This window comes from Vigna unguiculata, chromosome 3 (genome assembly GCF_037176805.1).
Source record: "Vigna unguiculata cultivar grain cowpea cultivar isolate G323 ecotype 2 chromosome 3, ASM3717680v1, whole genome shotgun sequence".
In the NCBI taxonomy this organism is placed as follows: domain Eukaryota; kingdom Viridiplantae; phylum Streptophyta; class Magnoliopsida; order Fabales; family Fabaceae; genus Vigna; species Vigna unguiculata.
The window spans coordinates 54,918,700-54,936,006 of record NC_140794.1 but is presented as its reverse complement, the minus strand read 5'-3'; the positions used below and the strand labels follow the sequence as shown (position 1 = coordinate 54,936,006).

General features: G+C 27.2%; 1 protein-coding gene across 2 annotated transcripts; it reads left to right on the top strand.

Moving 5' to 3' along the window:
* Positions 1 to 4,282: 4,282 nt before the first annotated feature.
* Positions 4,283 to 16,820, top strand: LOC114176151 (agamous-like MADS-box protein AGL14). Of its 2 annotated transcripts, none has more exons than XM_028061089.2 (8): positions 4,283 to 4,500; positions 4,606 to 4,814; positions 12,225 to 12,315; positions 14,259 to 14,320; positions 14,412 to 14,511; positions 16,093 to 16,134; positions 16,234 to 16,275; positions 16,428 to 16,820. In XM_028061089.2, exons 2-8 carry the CDS (start codon positions 4,627 to 4,629, stop codon positions 16,602 to 16,604), a joined length of 702 nt encoding a protein of 233 aa, XP_027916890.2. In that variant the 5' UTR covers positions 4,283 to 4,500; positions 4,606 to 4,626; the 3' UTR covers positions 16,605 to 16,820. The 2 variants fall into 2 exon arrangements, with proteins under 2 accessions (XP_027916890.2, XP_027916891.2); XM_028061090.2 differs by having other exon boundaries at positions 4,287 to 4,500; positions 12,234 to 12,315.
* Positions 16,821 to 17,307: the final 487 nt, after the last annotated feature.

The following is a 17,307-nucleotide window of genomic DNA, read 5'->3' as shown; positions in this document are numbered from 1 at the left end:
CGTTACTATACGTTCCTTGTACTCCGTCTGTTCTCCATCATCCATTCATTGCTTCTTCAGTCCTTCTCTGCAGTGGTATTTCCATCAATCAATCCAGGTTAGCCTTCATACCCATACCCATACCCATAAGTTTGTAAATGGAATTTGTTTGAAGGGATCGTTTGGAATTCATAATTTATAGGAAACGGAATACAGAATCCATTTCAAAACTGTATGAAACGGATTCTGTATTTCGTTTCATAAAAAAATTTGCAAATTTTATTATGAAACGGATTCTGTATTCCGTTTCATAAAAAAATTTGCAAAATTTTTTTATGAAACGGAATACAGAATCCGTTTCAAAACTATATGAAACGGATTCTGTATTCCGTTTCATAAAATTGCCTTATCTCTAGTCGATGTGGGACTTCCAACAAAATGTGTTTCTTTTGTCCAATTCTTTTCGGTACTTTTCGATATACAAGTTTCAAGTTTTTTTTTTTTTTTTTGCATATATCTTGATAAGAAATTGTAATTTTTCTACAAAACTATTAATTAGATTATGGTTTAGTCTTTTGGTGGATAATAGATTAATTGAAGCATAATTCAAAGTTAAGTTTTATGTAGAAAGACAATTCAAGTGTAGGAGAAAAATACTACATTGGAGTTAAAGAAAGGTAATTACTTATAGGGTACCTTGTCTTACTCGTGAGATTCAAATTGTTTTAAATAAAGAAAATTCCATCTCCAATTATAGTTATTTGTTGTCATTAGTTGTGAAAATACTTTTTCTACGAGAAAGGTTTTAGATTTTTAATTTATTTAACATCAAAAGTCACATGATCATAACATGCATAGTTAATTATTCATCCATTATTGAAAATAATAGATTTGCTTATTAGGACCCTACTATTAAATCATCATCAACTTCATTTGTAGCAAATAACATGTCTTTATCATCCTCTTTCTCATTGGTAATTACCTCAACAATTATGTTTTTTTAATTCTTCTTTGATGCCTAACTGTGATCCCATTACTTGAGATATCCTATAATTTCATAGCATCGTTCTTTGGTGTGAACATTCTCATTACATTGAGTACGACTGAACATGCTTTTTTTTCATAATCTTTTGAATAATTTGCTAGCTTGCTTGTCATTATGGTTGCGAAATCAGAAATCATATACTTTGTTTTTACAGTTGTTTGTCTAATTTTCTCTCTCTAGATCAAAGTATAATATTTTTCTAAATCAGACATCATTTTATTTTTTAAGATTTCTCCACGAATTTACTTAAAATCATTATCCAATCTAGAAAAAAATATATGTACCCTCAATTCTTACATTGACTTCTGATATGACTTCACGTCATCAGAGTTCTTCATGACTATTTTATCATGATGACTCAATTATCTAAAAATCCCAACCAACTCTATGTAATATTTAGTTAAGGTTCTATCATTTTGTTTTGCAATGAATTTTTCTTGGTTGAGAATAAACACATGTAACTCATCAATTCCATCATATAACGACTTTGACAAAATATTCAAATATCAAGGACAAATATCAAATATTCAATAAACACATGTAAATGGACATTAACAATCATCTTTTCAATTTTTAGTATGCAACAATACCATTTTTATATCGCCTATCTCTTCTGTTAAAGACTTCAACAATATCCTATTTGAAATCTACAATTTTCCTGCCATATATCATAATTAGATTAGATTCATTTAGAATGATATCTACATCAAAAACATCTTCAAATTAAATTATCATTGAAATCGATTTTTCTTTTATCTCTCCAGCTAAAATCTCTAAAAATTCATAAAAAGAAACAAAACAAAAATCTTAAGTTCTAGTACCAAATTGAAAATAGAATTCATTATATGATATTCATTTATATTTTTTATATATTTTTGTATAGAGATACTTTGTTCCTATAACATTTTACTCCAACATTCAAAAAGTTTGATCATAAAATGTTTTGTACAACTATATAAACCTATAATTTAGTTCATAAAATATCGTTCATTTCAACGTATCTAACACGTTAAAAAAAACATTGGATATCATAATAAAAACATTGGATATCATTTATTATTGTATGTTAACTACAATATCACTTTTATATTATCTAAAAAACTCATATTTTTTAATATTTTTTAATATATTGAGACATGTAAATAAGAAGACATAATAAAATAAGAATCATATACTGATAAATGAAAAAAGAATATAAAACTCTGAATATCTAATAAAAAAATTTAATTAAAATTTCCAAAATTTATGAATTTGAAAGATAATCAAGTAAAAAAGAAAAACACTTAGTTAAGTGTTGGATAACCCCCTTCATGGTCGCAGCGACAGCTGGTGAAAGCTTGGGGGTGTGTGTTCTGAAGCACTTTCCTTTAATTCAGCGTTGCGTTTAGCCTTATTGGGCCATTTTTTAATTTCTAACAGTGCCAAAAGTTACATGCTTCAACCATTCCTGCTCAAACCACTTTTATTACTCTCACACCTTTTCATGTCATAATATGCTTATTTTATACTCCTTAAAAAGAACGTTAGGGTAAAACAAATTCTCATGTTTTTGTTTACTACAGTGGGAAAAAAAAAGGACAGAAAGAGGGAGTGTAAAAGTAAGATGATATTTTAAGTTGTTTATTAAAATATATTTAAAAGAAAAAAGTAAAATAATATATTTAAAATGACTTTCATTTCAAACGAAAAAGAATACCATGTCAGAATCTTTTAAGAAAAAGAAAAAAACTATTTGTTTAGCTCTTTTCTCTAATAGGGAAAACGATTACTATAGTTTTTACTATTTTTCTTGTGAAGTATGTATCAATTTTTTGTGTGAAAGTTTTAAAGGGTTATTTTTTGGTCTTTAACTAATGTCTTTCGAATCCCATATGCACGGACCAAACTGAATTGGTACAACAATCCCTTTTAAATTAGCTAATTAGAGTCACATCGGACATCCTTTTAATATATAGTTAAAAAGGAAATTTAAATTTAACCATTTTAAAATTTTAATCCATTTATATTTTCGTTAAAATTAATTAAAAGATTTTTATAATTTAAATATATTGTCCAATTAATTTAATTTTTTTTATCACATCATTAAATTTATTATAGACTTCAATTTTTTTTCCCAATTCAAACATTTTTATTATCCACTCCTTTCACCTCTCTTCCCATCCTACCCAAATCCAAGCATATAGAACTTAACAAATTTTAGGGGCTCATTTGATAGACATTTCATAAATCTATTCAACAACAATAAACACATAATTTAAAGACTACAATTTTTTTTTTTGTAAATAATTTTAAATCACTCTGTATTATGATGAATTGGTATTTTTCTTTTTAAATCAGTTTCTATTTGATGAATTTATTGTAATGTTGCATAGTTATATAAATAATAAAATAAAGGAAAATGTATAGTAATATAAATATCTGAAACAAAAAATAAGATGCGATGTAAACAATAATATTCGTAATGTTAAGAAAAGACAAACATGATGAACATAAAATTATAATGACCCCCAACCAAGCCCATTTTTTTTTTTCGTCTTTCTCCTTCTACCAAATGAAAGAACTATTTTGACCCTTTCTTTCCGCCATCCATCCCTCAATATTAGATGTTACAACTTCCTTAAAATTTAACATAGATTAATAAGATTATATGAGCTTTCTTTTAACTAAATTAATCACATTAACAATTTTATGATTGTAAAGAGAATAAAATAATAATCTAAACGTATTAAAAGAAAGGTTAAAATACAGAAGTAGTACCTTTCTTTTGCAATTGCAGTTGCACTTCTTCATTCCTGTTTGTCCGAAAATAACTGGCAAGTGGGAACCGACAAGTTTGTTTGCTGTTTAGCATGGGGACATTGGCCCTGTCCGAGTAAATGTCACCGGAAGCATGGGTTGTCGGTGTGGACGGACACGTGTCAGAAGAATAGACTATGGCAGAAGAGGGTTTTGTGCCTCCAACACAAGCGTCATTCTTTTGAGAAGTGGCCCGTGTAAACAAGTGTGGATTCACGTGCCATTGGGAGCATTTATTCCCAGTTTTCTCAATTTGGGAAAGGCCCAATTTCTTTTTTCTCGGGCTTTACCCAAAAAAGAAAAAATAGGATTAGGTTCTTTTCTAGGCGCTCCTCCCTTTCGAGTTTCACCACCTTTATTATCTCTCTATTTCGCAAGAATATTTAGGTTGGGATATATGCCCCATTATTATATTTTATTATTACTATTATTATTCATAAATAATAATAATAATAATATATGTTATATGCAAGGAAAAACCTAAGAAGAAGCTAGGTTATATAGGTGGAACCACCAATCCATCAATCAATCAGTCACTGGAGCCTCTATTTCTCTCTCTTCCGGAAAACTGTGTTAGGGTTTCTGTGATCGAGCCTGCAAAAACTTCCTTGGTAGCTGGGTCTACTCACTCAGGGGCACAAAAGATTCCATTGTTGGCTTCCACATTAAAATTTTGTCAGGTTTGATTTCTATTTTTAGAAACACCACTTGTGTTGTTTTCCTTGGCTATCCAGATCTCGTTTTCTGTTTGCTTCTTTGCCAAAAATATCACACTCTCTGTCCAGACAATAGGCAAAACGGGAAAAATGGTGAGGGGGAAAACTCAGATGAAGCGCATCGAAAACGAAACGAGTAGGCAAGTCACCTTCTCGAAGAGAAGGAACGGCTTGCTGAAGAAGGCCTTTGAGCTTTCGGTGCTGTGCGATGCTGAAGTCGCACTCATCATCTTCTCCACCAGAGGGAGGCTTTACGAGTTCTCCAGTTCAACTTCAAGGTACGTTACTACTCCCGAACTTGTTTTTCAGTGTAGGTTACTTGTTTGATTATTTGCTTAAGTACTTGATTAGTGTGTGTATTCTTTCAATGTTGGACCAATCTTTTTCTGCCAAAATCGTACTTAGATTAATTTGAAGCAATAAAGATAAAACAATTTTTCCTGACCCTAGTTTGCTTGGCTCGTACCATGGAGCTCAGCCCCTTGTCAGTGTCATTTGATGTTTTTAATTAAGATGGTTATCGATCGTATAAATGCTATGTGGATTTTAGTGATCCTTATTTAATACTTGTTGCCTTAAGGAATATAATATTATAGAGAAATTCATTGTGCTGTACGCATCGAATGTCCATTGTGAAGCTGGAAAAGAAATAAGCTAAAGAGGATCATTCATGGTAGTTATGTGTATTCACTGCATCTGGTGATTTTTTCTGTCTTAATAGAGCTTATTTAGAAATTCACAATAAGAATTCTTGCATAAGAAGACAGTGATTGTCAAAGGCTTCAAGGTGAATCAAGAAAGGTAAATTGAAAGGAATAGTCTGATATTAACCTCAATTAAGGGTCTCGATATAATTTGCTATTCGTGTCAGTTTTTTTTTGTCAAAAGTTATTTCGGTGCACTTTCCCCTAAAAGACACAGTTAATTGAAGATAAGCTGTCCTTTACCACAATTTATTTAAATTAAAAAAAAAATATGAGTGTAATAAAGTACATATAACAAAATAAGAAGAAAACGTTGAAAATATTAAATTTTAAAAGGGTATTTAGAGTGAATGAGTGATGATCATATATACTGATCACTCTTTTTACTTAAACATCCAATTGATGGTTAAAACAAAAAGGACTACAAAGCGTAACAATATTTAATTTATAATTGATATAACACTCTACCAAGCATATTCCATTATAGTGGCTAAATTGGGTTATAATAAGTATCAATTAATTTATAATTGATATACACATGTTTAGGAAAAATTATTGGTCCTTTGTAACATAACGTAATCGATCAAATTTTACGTGATATATATTTAACTGCTATTATTTATTATATTTTAAATTACAAAATGTAAATACATATAGTCAAGATCAGGAATAGTCTAATAAATTTATTTATATAAAATGAAATGTTTATTACAAGAAAATTAATTACATTTTTATCTTATGTAAATGGAGCTGGGAGAAAGCATTCGGATGCAATATATGTTTTAACACTTTGAGAAGTTAATTTTTAAGTCGGTCAAAATTTTTGACTCTCATAAAGAGTTAATAAATATCTATTTATTTGACTAAATCTCACTAACCTTAATAAAAGAAATCAACAACCACAATCTGACTCATATATTGCATAATTCCTTTATTTCATAGTGTATTGTTCATAGATTACTAAACAAAAAGAAACAATAAAATTTATTTTATGACTTAGCTAAATTGTGCTTTCTCTGTCTTTTACGTAAAAAATAGTTAATTCATTTAAAATATAGAAATATTTAAGTTTATTAATTTTAATAAATAATATCACAAATTTAATTTTAATTTCTAACAATTCTTATAGGATTGCATTATTTCTATTTTCATATTTCATTGCATTAAACTTAATCTTGTTTTTCTTTTCATTTATCATTGTGGTACATTGTTAACAAATAAATGAATATATAATTTACAAAAAAAAAACCATCACTTTAATAGATTTCATAATGAATTTAAAATATAAAAAGTTAACAACTAATATTTCAGTTGTTTTTCTACAGTGAGTTTATTAAGAAATAATTTTATTTATCTATATTTTCTATATCATGTCATTAGTATTGTAACCTACTTAACCGCTAACAAATTTGTTTTTAGAAAACTTGACTGAGCAGCTTTATCTATTATTTACTCATTTTTAAATTATATCTTACTTTTCTTACATGGTTCTAAATTAATCTACGTATATTAATTATGATGCAAACATTAAAGAATAAAATTTAGTTGTATAATTATTTTGTTAGAATAAAAGATACTCTCTTTGGCTCTAATTATAAGGATTGTCTTTAAAAAAAAATCGTTTTATAGGACTCTTTTTAAAAATTTATTATACTAATTATTTTATCAAAATATCTTTAATTATTCTAGTTGATATACAAAAAAATGCAATACATAGTCACCTTTTCCCTATTATAAAAGTGAAGAATGAAATAGTTTAGTTTTAAAAATTAAAACTTTATTCAATTTTTCATGTACATTAATTAATGATTTAAGGATAAATTTAGAAAAAAAAACTATTATAGTTAAAGAAAAATTAGTGTTGCACAACTAAATAATTTTTCAAGGAGTGTAGATAGTACCAATGCCTTATATTTCAAAATGAAAATAAATTATATTATTGATTTTTACATGAAAATATTAAGCAATAGATAAAAAAAGTAGATTATATTTATAATTAGAAAAAGCGTACAGATATTTTTTTAAATAATGAGTAATTTTAGTGATCAAAATTATGATTAGAAACTAATTTAGAAATTAAATTCTTAACTAAAACTAATTTAGTGATCAATTTATTTGGTAGTCAAAATATGTTTGTGACTAATAATATATCAATTTATAATACAAATTATTTTAGTTATCAATTATACATTTTATTCATATTTTTATCAGCAAAGAAGGATATATTAATTGAGAATACTTGTTTTGTTCCAATCCTTTTACAAAAGCATCAGAACAAAAAATTCAAACACTAAAATTACACAAAGAAGGTTTGGAAGAAAGAAAAAGACATATAAACACACAATTATGATAAACATTTAACAAAGTTAGATCTTCAATAAAAGTTTCTAGTATTGTTGATCGAGTCCTTCATTTGACTTTCATGCTTCCATTCCTATAACACTTTAGACTTGTAGAATGAAACCTTCAAAGAGATTCTTTTTAGTCAAAAAGAGTGTGTGAATCTCCTCCGTAAAAAAGAAAGAGCACGTAAAAATGAAAATGGAAGAGCACTCTGTACTAAAAGTCTTATAGTGAGGTTAGTGTATATGTATGCAAAAAGGAACCTGAACTTAGGTGTTTATAGGAAACTAGGAATTTAAAGATCTAATTTAGATAAGAGGACATAAGCACTAATTCGAATATGATTTTTTTTTTCACTTTATTTATAATTCATATCCAAATCTTAATTTGGGTTTAATTAAACACTTCTTGTAAATCTTTTTCAACTTTTCTAAAAATTATATTATTCCTATATGTATAAATAGACCACACAACAACTATCCACGTACATTTCCAAACTATGTTACCTTTATTATTTATTCCTTACAAGTAAAATTGTTAAAAGTAGGTTTTTAGTATATTTTGACGTGCACTAACACTTCATAATAAAAATTATTTTTAGTTACAAAATTTTAATTTATAAATTAATATTTAAAGTAATTATTACAGTTATTAATTATTTTTAGTCACCTGGTCATTATTTATAAATTTTTTTATAGTTGTATTATTAACCTATGTGCATAGATATCTTAAAAACATGCTTTTAAAGAATCAGAATTTTGAAAAATGGTGAATATTTGAGTGATGTTTCAATTGTACTTAATGTTGATTTTAATTTTATAATGTTTATCCTCGTTTTATTATTATTATTTTTAAATTTAAATAAATTTTGTATCCTTTATAAATTTATGTACTTTTAATTGAGTATTAAATTTTGAGTGATCAAAATTTTTATATTTTGTAATCGAGTTTTCATCATTAATTTCATTATCTTGTATTCTCTCTGTAAAATAAAATGAATAATATGAAATAATATTTAAAATTATTATCTTAGTAATTATATTTGTCACATCGTCTAACACCGAATAAATAAGATAATTTAAACAATAAAAATTCAATTGCTAAATATATAAATATTTAATATATAATAGATAAAAATAAGTTTACCAAAGTCAATTAAAAATATCTTAATTTATTAAAAGTTGAAACTCAGTTAAGTTTTTTTTTTTTTTTTTTTCATTCTTAAACTCTTCACCTTTATATATTGATTTTAATTTTATCAGGAGTTAGGATTTTTATTGATAGTTTATTTTACTCTTCAACTTTCTGTTTTTATTTTTAGGAGCATACTTTTATATAAAATATAAGTAAAATTATTGTATAAAATACTAAGGAACTTCATCATTACAATGAAAAATGTGTTATACTCTGCCTTAATTAAAAAAAAAAAACACCACTTGACAATTTAATCTACAATTGTATGTAATAGATAGGATTTTAAATTTTCTTGTACTTGAACATCCTTCTTTCACTCCTCTGTTCACACCGGAAGATATTTCGTATCATGATTTTATTTATTTATTTTTTTACACAAGTGATAATATTGTGGCCAGTTGGATTTGTAATGAAATTAACACTGTTGATAGGAATGGAAAAATAATTCATGCTTACTCATAGGTGTGGTAAAAATAGAGGGTGATATCAAGAATAAAATTTTAATTTGCTATAAATAAAATATTATATATATTTTAGTCTGTACATGTGTGAAAAAAAGGGAAGAAATTTGGTTATGGAAGAAATAAATGAAAAGATGAAGAGTTTAAGAAAAAAAGAAAGAAACAAAGAAATGTAGACATCACCAAATTAAAATCAGTATGAATTACAAATTGCAATTGAAATATCACTTAAATATTTACCATTCTAAAAAAAATTGAGCTATTAAAACAGATATTTTTTAAGAGGTCTAATGCTATTTACCTTGTGCAAGGTTAGCAATACCCTTAAAAAAGTATGTAATTATTTATTTGTTGTATAAAAGAATCTAAGAATATTATTCTAATTATGTGTTCTTTTAATTTACAGTATAGATACTAATTTTAAGTAGTGTTATTTACTTTAATTCTTTATAATTGTAGAGTAATGCAATGCTGTGATACAATTATATTCTCCTGCTTTGTCTTTTCTAAGCACTGCTATCAACATTAAAGATATATTTGTTACAGAAAAATCATTTTTAAAAGATACTTATTTAAAAATGTCACTTAAATATCAGACTTTCATAATTACACATTACCTCATTTCACAGTACTACAATAAAATCATTATCAATTTTAAAGATAAAAAATAATTAATCTTTATAATAATTAATTTAAATATTAATTTATAAAGTAAAAATTCTTATATTTAAAATAATCTCTATTATAACTAAAAAATTATAATTAATTTATAAATTAGAATTTAAATTGATTTTTAAATTTGTGTTTAAATTAAAAATTAAAAACTAATTAAGATACTATTTTTTAAACTAATATAAAAGATCAATTTAGATTTTAGTTTACAAATCAATTATAATTTTTTATTTATAACAGAGATTTTTGATATATAAATTAATTTCTATAATAACTAATTACTTTTAATCTTTAAAATTGATTTTTATTTAATAAATTAATCTCTATTATAATAATTTATGGGTTAATAAGATTTAGGATAACAGTTTAAGTAAAACATGCAATATTTGTTTCAGAACAAGTAGTTGTTTAAACGGAGGACAGGTTTGATTATGATACTACCATCTTGGAATCTTAAAATAAGATAAACATAAAAATAAGAGCTAGCCTTGATTTACTTAAAATATGTTTCTTTTTTTGGAAAAAAAATTGTTTCTCTTTTTTCTGTGGCATGCATGAGTAGTTATCCTTGTTACTTGCGTGGATTGATTGCATGGTCTAGTTTATTTGATGAACCAATTACCAAATACTATTAAGATTATCCATTCAAAACCTTTCTGCCACTATGCTGCTTTTTCTCTCAAATTATTGTTTAAAGTGTGAACTGTAGTTACAGAAACCCAGGGCATTGGATTGAGGGAACTTGGTACAAACCCAAGGCATTGTCCCGTGTTATATCGTTAACTATAACTATATTATGGTCAATTCATGAAGTATCTTAAGCCACATATTTAAAAAAGATGCCAAAAACTCCTTCCAAATTCCAATGTTGTTTTAGATACACGATTGGAAAGTAGTACTTCCTCCGTTTTTCTATCTCTGTTTTTATAGTTTATCCTATATTCATGGGTTTATGTATGCTGCTATTATATATCATTTTAATCAGTACATTTTAACTTAATCAGAAAAACACTTACAACTTTTATGTAGAAGAACTTGTTTAGATATGAAGCAAGTGTGCATTATAACTAAGGCAATTCTTTTTAGTTTTGCTAGAACTAGAAAATCGTTTTTACGTGAACAGACATATTTATCATTGTCACACCCAGATTACTATGAATGTAAAGAACAAAATTAATATCCGAGTAATGTTCCTTTTATCAGCAAAGAGAGACATAAATATAAAGACATAGAGGTGTCCAAATATATGCTAAAAAATTATATTTATGATAATAGATATAAAAATTAGGTAACCATAATGAGACCCATACTCTTCATATTTCTCTCCTGCATATAATATCAGTACATAACCAAAACCCCAATTGAAAGACATGTAACAATGTAACACAACCTTTATAAGACTCCCTCATTGATCTCTTTCTAACACACCTTTTCTGCTACTTGTGCATTTTGAAACAATCAGAAAAACTTCACTGCATAACCCTATTGGATATGACTAATGATAATCCAATGTTTGGGTACATTTAGAACCAACTTGCCACACCTCTTACAGTCTGAAACCCTCATGCGGAAAACTGCAAGTAGACATAGTCTCCTCTCTTACATCTACTCACCATAAAGGAGCAAGATTTACACCACCTTACACTTTTACTCAGACTAAATGACCTCGAACAGAATATACGTAGAAAATGACATCCCTTAATACCCTATATCTATATAACACATATCCGAGTAATGTGAATGGAAGTATAGTTAACAAATTATCAGAAAAGTACTAAACTATTGTTAAAGAATCTAGTTGCTCCTTTGTTTTACTTGTTATGAATTCAAAGATCCTCCCTATGACACAAGTTTTGTTATAATCTAAATTGTAATTTATGACAGCCCAAACAAATTGTTATCAGAAGACATATATATGTGAAAATTTTGAGGTTAAGTAGTTGATAAAATGTTTAGGAAAAGAAAGATTATATAAAAAAAAATGAGATTTTTTGTGAAAATTGTAACGACAACCGACATAGAACTTATTGTGTTGGTTATTTCATAAGTGACATAGTTAATCAATGGTGAAAAGCAGAAAGAGATAAAAAAATAAAGAGAAAAAGGGATTTACATAATAAGCTTTATTGTGAAATGTGATTATGTATCTCTTCACTAAGTTATTCATACTCAAGATAACATGGATAAATGTTTTTTTCTTGTGAAATGAGATTATCTAGTTAACTTCAATTAGTATTCATAGTCAAATATTCTGTCATGCTGTTGGATCAAATCAGTGGTGCCTAAGAAATTTTAATGCTCTTGTCTATTGGAGATGCTACAGTATAAACAAAACAGTTGAACGCTATCAAAGGAAGATCAAGGACCTTGGTGACAGCCACAAAGGAATCCATGAAAATACACAGGTTAGCTCTCCACACACAGATACTCGTACATATGATCAAAACACACACTCACATATATATGATATTGTTGGGGTTGTGTTGTTATTTTTACATGCAAAATATTATCAAGAAACATGAGAAAAAAGTATTCTAACTCATCAGTAGAAGTTTTATAATATTAATTAAAAAATACAACAAAAGACAAATTAAAGGATCACGACACAAATAAATAAATAATGAAGTATTGAACACTGCCCATTTTGACCTTAAACCTTACTCATGATATAATTATATGAAGTCTAAAGTATCAGTAACAAAAAGGAGTACTAACAAATATAGTATTGTTCTGCATAATTTAAGTAAACCATATCAGTTAAAATTTATTAAAAATTATAAAATTAGTGGGTTTCATATGTTTATTAGTGATTTTTTTCTTGATTTTTCAAGTTTATCTGGAAAAACATATTCCTAACACTCATAAAATTTTGAATTGGACATAATATGCGAAAATATCATCAAACACTGTTTTTTTAATATCCAGACAGACATAGTAAATTCCAAATTCAAGTTATCATTCAAAAGAAGATTAAAAGAGGTGATGATTATCTTTCAAAGTGAAAAGGCTAAAATAGCAGATATGGCTATTCAAATATATTAAGCAAGGTAAGACACACACCTTAAGAGGCACTTCTAGAAATTTGTTAAAAGGAAAAAGGTTATATGATACTGATAACCACCGTTTAACAAACGATTTCAACAAAAAGTAAATTTTTGCATTTCTAAAAAAAATAAACTAAAAGATAGTGTTAAATAGGTGCAAAAAGATTTTGATGTCAAAATATCATTCATCTTGCTACAATAACATAAAAAGCGAAGATAGCAAGTTTTTTTTATAGCATATAGGATATATAAAAGACTAAGCTAACTTAGCTATAGAAATTCAGAATAAATTTAATAATCCTCTTTCCATTATACCCTTGCTCAAATAGACAATGCTCAAGACATTTATCAAACAGTGTCAGTAACCAGTATATCGTATATGGTTAGAAACAAGACAATAAAAGAAAAAATAAAAGAGAAAAAAAATAGATACGAAGAATTTAATGTGGTTTGATGTATAATGTATATGTTCACGGTTACACTAAAAAATGTTTTTATTTTTGGTGAATTTTATGAACTATTTTTGTAAAATTAAATTGATCTAAATATTAAATTCTTAAATAAATTAAAATTCATTTGAGTAATTTTTGTTGAGTTTATTATTAAACCATTATCATATCATTTAGAACTATTGAATTATGGTAATGTTACTTGAGATTTATTGTCCTTCCTTGGCATAAAAAATGTGTCAGATTTGACATTAATTAGAAAAATAGTTAAATTAGGATTATGCATTGGAAAATTAAGTTAAACCAACACTTCAAATTCTATTATGACTATCATCATTTCATACGATGAAAAACCGGCCTTCTCCACACTTACAACCAAATCCAATTACTTTTAGTGTACTCTACTCTCCCATTTCAGCAAAACAAACATTCTGATTGGAGAATTGATGTTGTTGGTGAAGGAGTAAATGTCAGAAATGGATATCGATTCCCCATTTTTTATCTTCCTAAAAACAGATATGCATCTTCAAGAATTTTAATTTACGGTGATGAACGATCTAAACTTCGACAGATAGATGCCAATATCGTTGCTGACAAATGCAGCAACTAATGCACTTGGACATTCTATCTCTCAGAATCAGCTTTTGATGTACTAGCCTCCTATAATTTTTATTTCTGTCTGGCATGATAACAACTTAAATTGTAAATAATTAATTTTCTGCATGTCTAATTACATTGTTTTCAACTATTTGAATTCTCTGTATGTTAATGGACTATCTCCACACACGCACACACGACTTCTCTATTTGAATTTAAACTTTCTGTGTATGGCTGACGTTATGTGTTTACATGCAGATTCTGAAGGACGGTGATATGAGCATGGCAAAGAGAATCGAGTACCTAGAAAATTCCAGAAGGTTTCGGAACCCACTTCACTGGTTTTATATTCTGATTGGCATTGGAATAACAAATGATTGAATTAAGATTTGAGATTGTTTGATATTGTAGGAAGCTTTTGGGAGATGAATTGGACACATGCAGTCTTGACGAGTTACGACAGGTAGAGAATCAGCTAGAACGCAGCTTGGAAAAAATTAGGGCAAGAAAGGTACTCTTCAATCACACAATTTTTCTGTCTTTTTATGAAGATTGAAATAATTAATCTAATGGAAGCTAACAGCACTTCAAAGATAGAATGTTTTAGACACAAAATGTTAAATACAAAGAAAGATAATCTGAATACACATGGTTTGTTACTCATCTGAATTGTTTTCCTTCTAAGTAAATTCTGTAGAAGTTGGATTCATGTCCAACAACACTTCTACCGAGTCCACAACAAAACTGTACCAAATCCCTTTTATCCGATCAAGATATAATTGTTGGATCTCATTAACAAAGTACAAAATAACACAAAAATGAAAAGAAGCATTTAGGTGAAAATGAGATCTAAAAGTTTTCCTTAAACCGTTTAGAGAGCAGCTCAAAAACTGTAGTTGGTTCACACAAATATTGTTGGATTTATTTCTTTAAATTTTCACTATTGAGGTTGTCATTATTTGTTGAAAACATAAAATACTGGTAAAGAATCAAAGTGGTTTCATGTTGCAAATAATAAAGTTTGACAACAAAAAGGACTACAAAAAAATATGTTTTTTAGTAAGTTTTGCGAAAATGCTGACATTGAACAACAACTTGTAGAGGGTAAAGGGGGACGAGAATGCTGAAATTGAAGTTTTTACTAAATACAACACTTCCAAAGTTTACAGATTTTTTGAACTACAAAAATGTAAAAATTCTTGTAAGTAAAGATATAAATTTCATGAAAAATCAACAATGAAGTTGGGAAGAGCCCATGAGTAAACAATTACCGAAAAACTCACAATTCCTTGATGGTGAAGTTGATGACATTTTTTACAGAGAGATACAAGTGATTGCAACATGTCTTGATACAAAGGTCGAAAGTTTATCATCTATATGTAAAAGATTTTTCTAAATGGTTATTTGTAGGAAAAAAATTATGTAGAACAATTTGAGGGGTTTCACATCAAAGAAGAGGAGGAAGAAATTTACAAATTTAATAATTTTTCCTTTTGTATTGATAATCTCTTTGTGACAAGAAGTTATGGGAAACTCATAAAGAAGTTTAAAGTTAAATCTTTGACTATATAAATGTTAAAGATATAAATATTGGAACATGTTAATGAACTATATCATAATTAATATATATAATTATTAGAAAGTTAAGTTTTTCTTCAATAATAAGGTAAATATCTATCCAATCCAAGTTGAAGATATTTTTAAGACCCATATAGTATGGACATATCTGAAAAACTTTTCCCTAGAATAAATTCCTCAATATAACGAGTACATAGCATCAACACCGCAAAACAACCTACTTGTGACATTATGATCGATTTTGATTAATTGGTAAGACTCCAAATTAGTATAATTAATATAAGGACAATGATATTTTTTTACTATTAAATTTTGGCAACTTTCTCTTATAACATGAAGTGTCATTTTCTAAATGGTTTTTGAATATTGAAAATGAGAAAAAGAAAAAATAGAAAACAACTTATAAAATGATACCTAAGATTGTAAGATAAAATTGTCAAAATTTAGTAGTCAAAAAATCATTTTTCTTAACATAACTCCCTTGATCAATAACCATGACTCCGTTTTTGCTCAGAATCAATTGTTCAAGGAGCAAATTGAGAAGTTAAAAGAAGAGGTAATGTTATCTTTTTTTTATTGCACGCATATTTTTTTAATTAATCTGTCCTAAATTGCTCACTAATTAGAATTACCATGTTCTTTGCACTGACTTCAGGAAAAGTGCTTACTCCAAGTAAATAAACGCTTACGCCAGCAGGTTATCATCAATATTATTCACTATTTGCATAAAATGATAAATTAGTATAAACTATTCTCTTTTATTTATTTTTATACAAGTTATTAAGACTGTTTTTGATATTGCTTAATATTGATTAGAAGTTAATTTGGAAGATGACTTGTTTGTTGTAGTACATGATTGAACGACGGCGTTATTTGAGTGATGAGGATTTGGAAGTGGTGACAGAAAAGAGGGAAGAAGAGGTGGAGACGGAGTTATTCATAGGAAGACCTGAGAAACAAATGACGTTAAAGTTGAAACCAGGAAGCCATGAAAGAGCTCATAAATGCCTACACATGGAAAATTAACAATGCCAATATAAATGCTACCTCACTTGCAATATATTCATGTATCATAAATATATGTAATTCTTGTTCTAACTCTCTAATCACAACGCTGCTTGTGAAACTCTACTTAAATAATTCTGTATAAGTACAACACTCGTTCCAATGCTCTTCATGTACTCCATATTACAGTGCTTTTGTGTAAGAAAAACTATAAAATTTCGTTTTTGTCTATAACAACTTCAATGAGGTATAAAACAGTAAAAAAAAAAAAAAATCTGAGATAGTAAAATTTGATTGACCAACACGTGTAAAAAAGGCCAGATTTTGAAAATATCACCAAATTATTTTATATTAAACTAATTGGAAAAAGGGTTATTATGAGAATATTTAGATAATACGAACTTCAAGAAAAATAAAAAATAAAATTATTTCCATGTAAAATAAAATTAGTTTGTCTGTAAGTAAGCTTTATTTAAGAATAAAAAAGTTAAAAGTAAACTTTAAAATAAATCGATATAAAAGAATTTAAGCACAAAATTGTTTGAACTTATAAAAATGTTGATTTTTTTATTATCTTAAAAATAATTTTAAAAACGTTTATATTAAGGGTATGGGCCAACCACACAACATACAAGTGCTTCCTTATCTGGGACTTTACGGGAGCATTAACAACACAGGATGCAATTCATACTTTTTTGAAAGCAGCAGGTTATCCAATTGAAGC

Bases quoted from the DNA above. Each gene is read 5' to 3' on its own strand.
- LOC114176151 (XM_028061089.2), top strand. From the start codon at position 4,627: ATGGTGAGGGGGAAAACTCAGATGAAGCGCATCGAAAACGAAACGAGT. The intron at 12,316-14,258 runs GTTAGCTCTCCA...GTTTACATGCAG, and splicing joins GAATCCATGAAAATACACAG to ATTCTGAAGGACGGTGATAT. The intron at 14,321-14,411 runs GTTTCGGAACCC...TTGATATTGTAG, and splicing joins TACCTAGAAAATTCCAGAAG to GAAGCTTTTGGGAGATGAAT.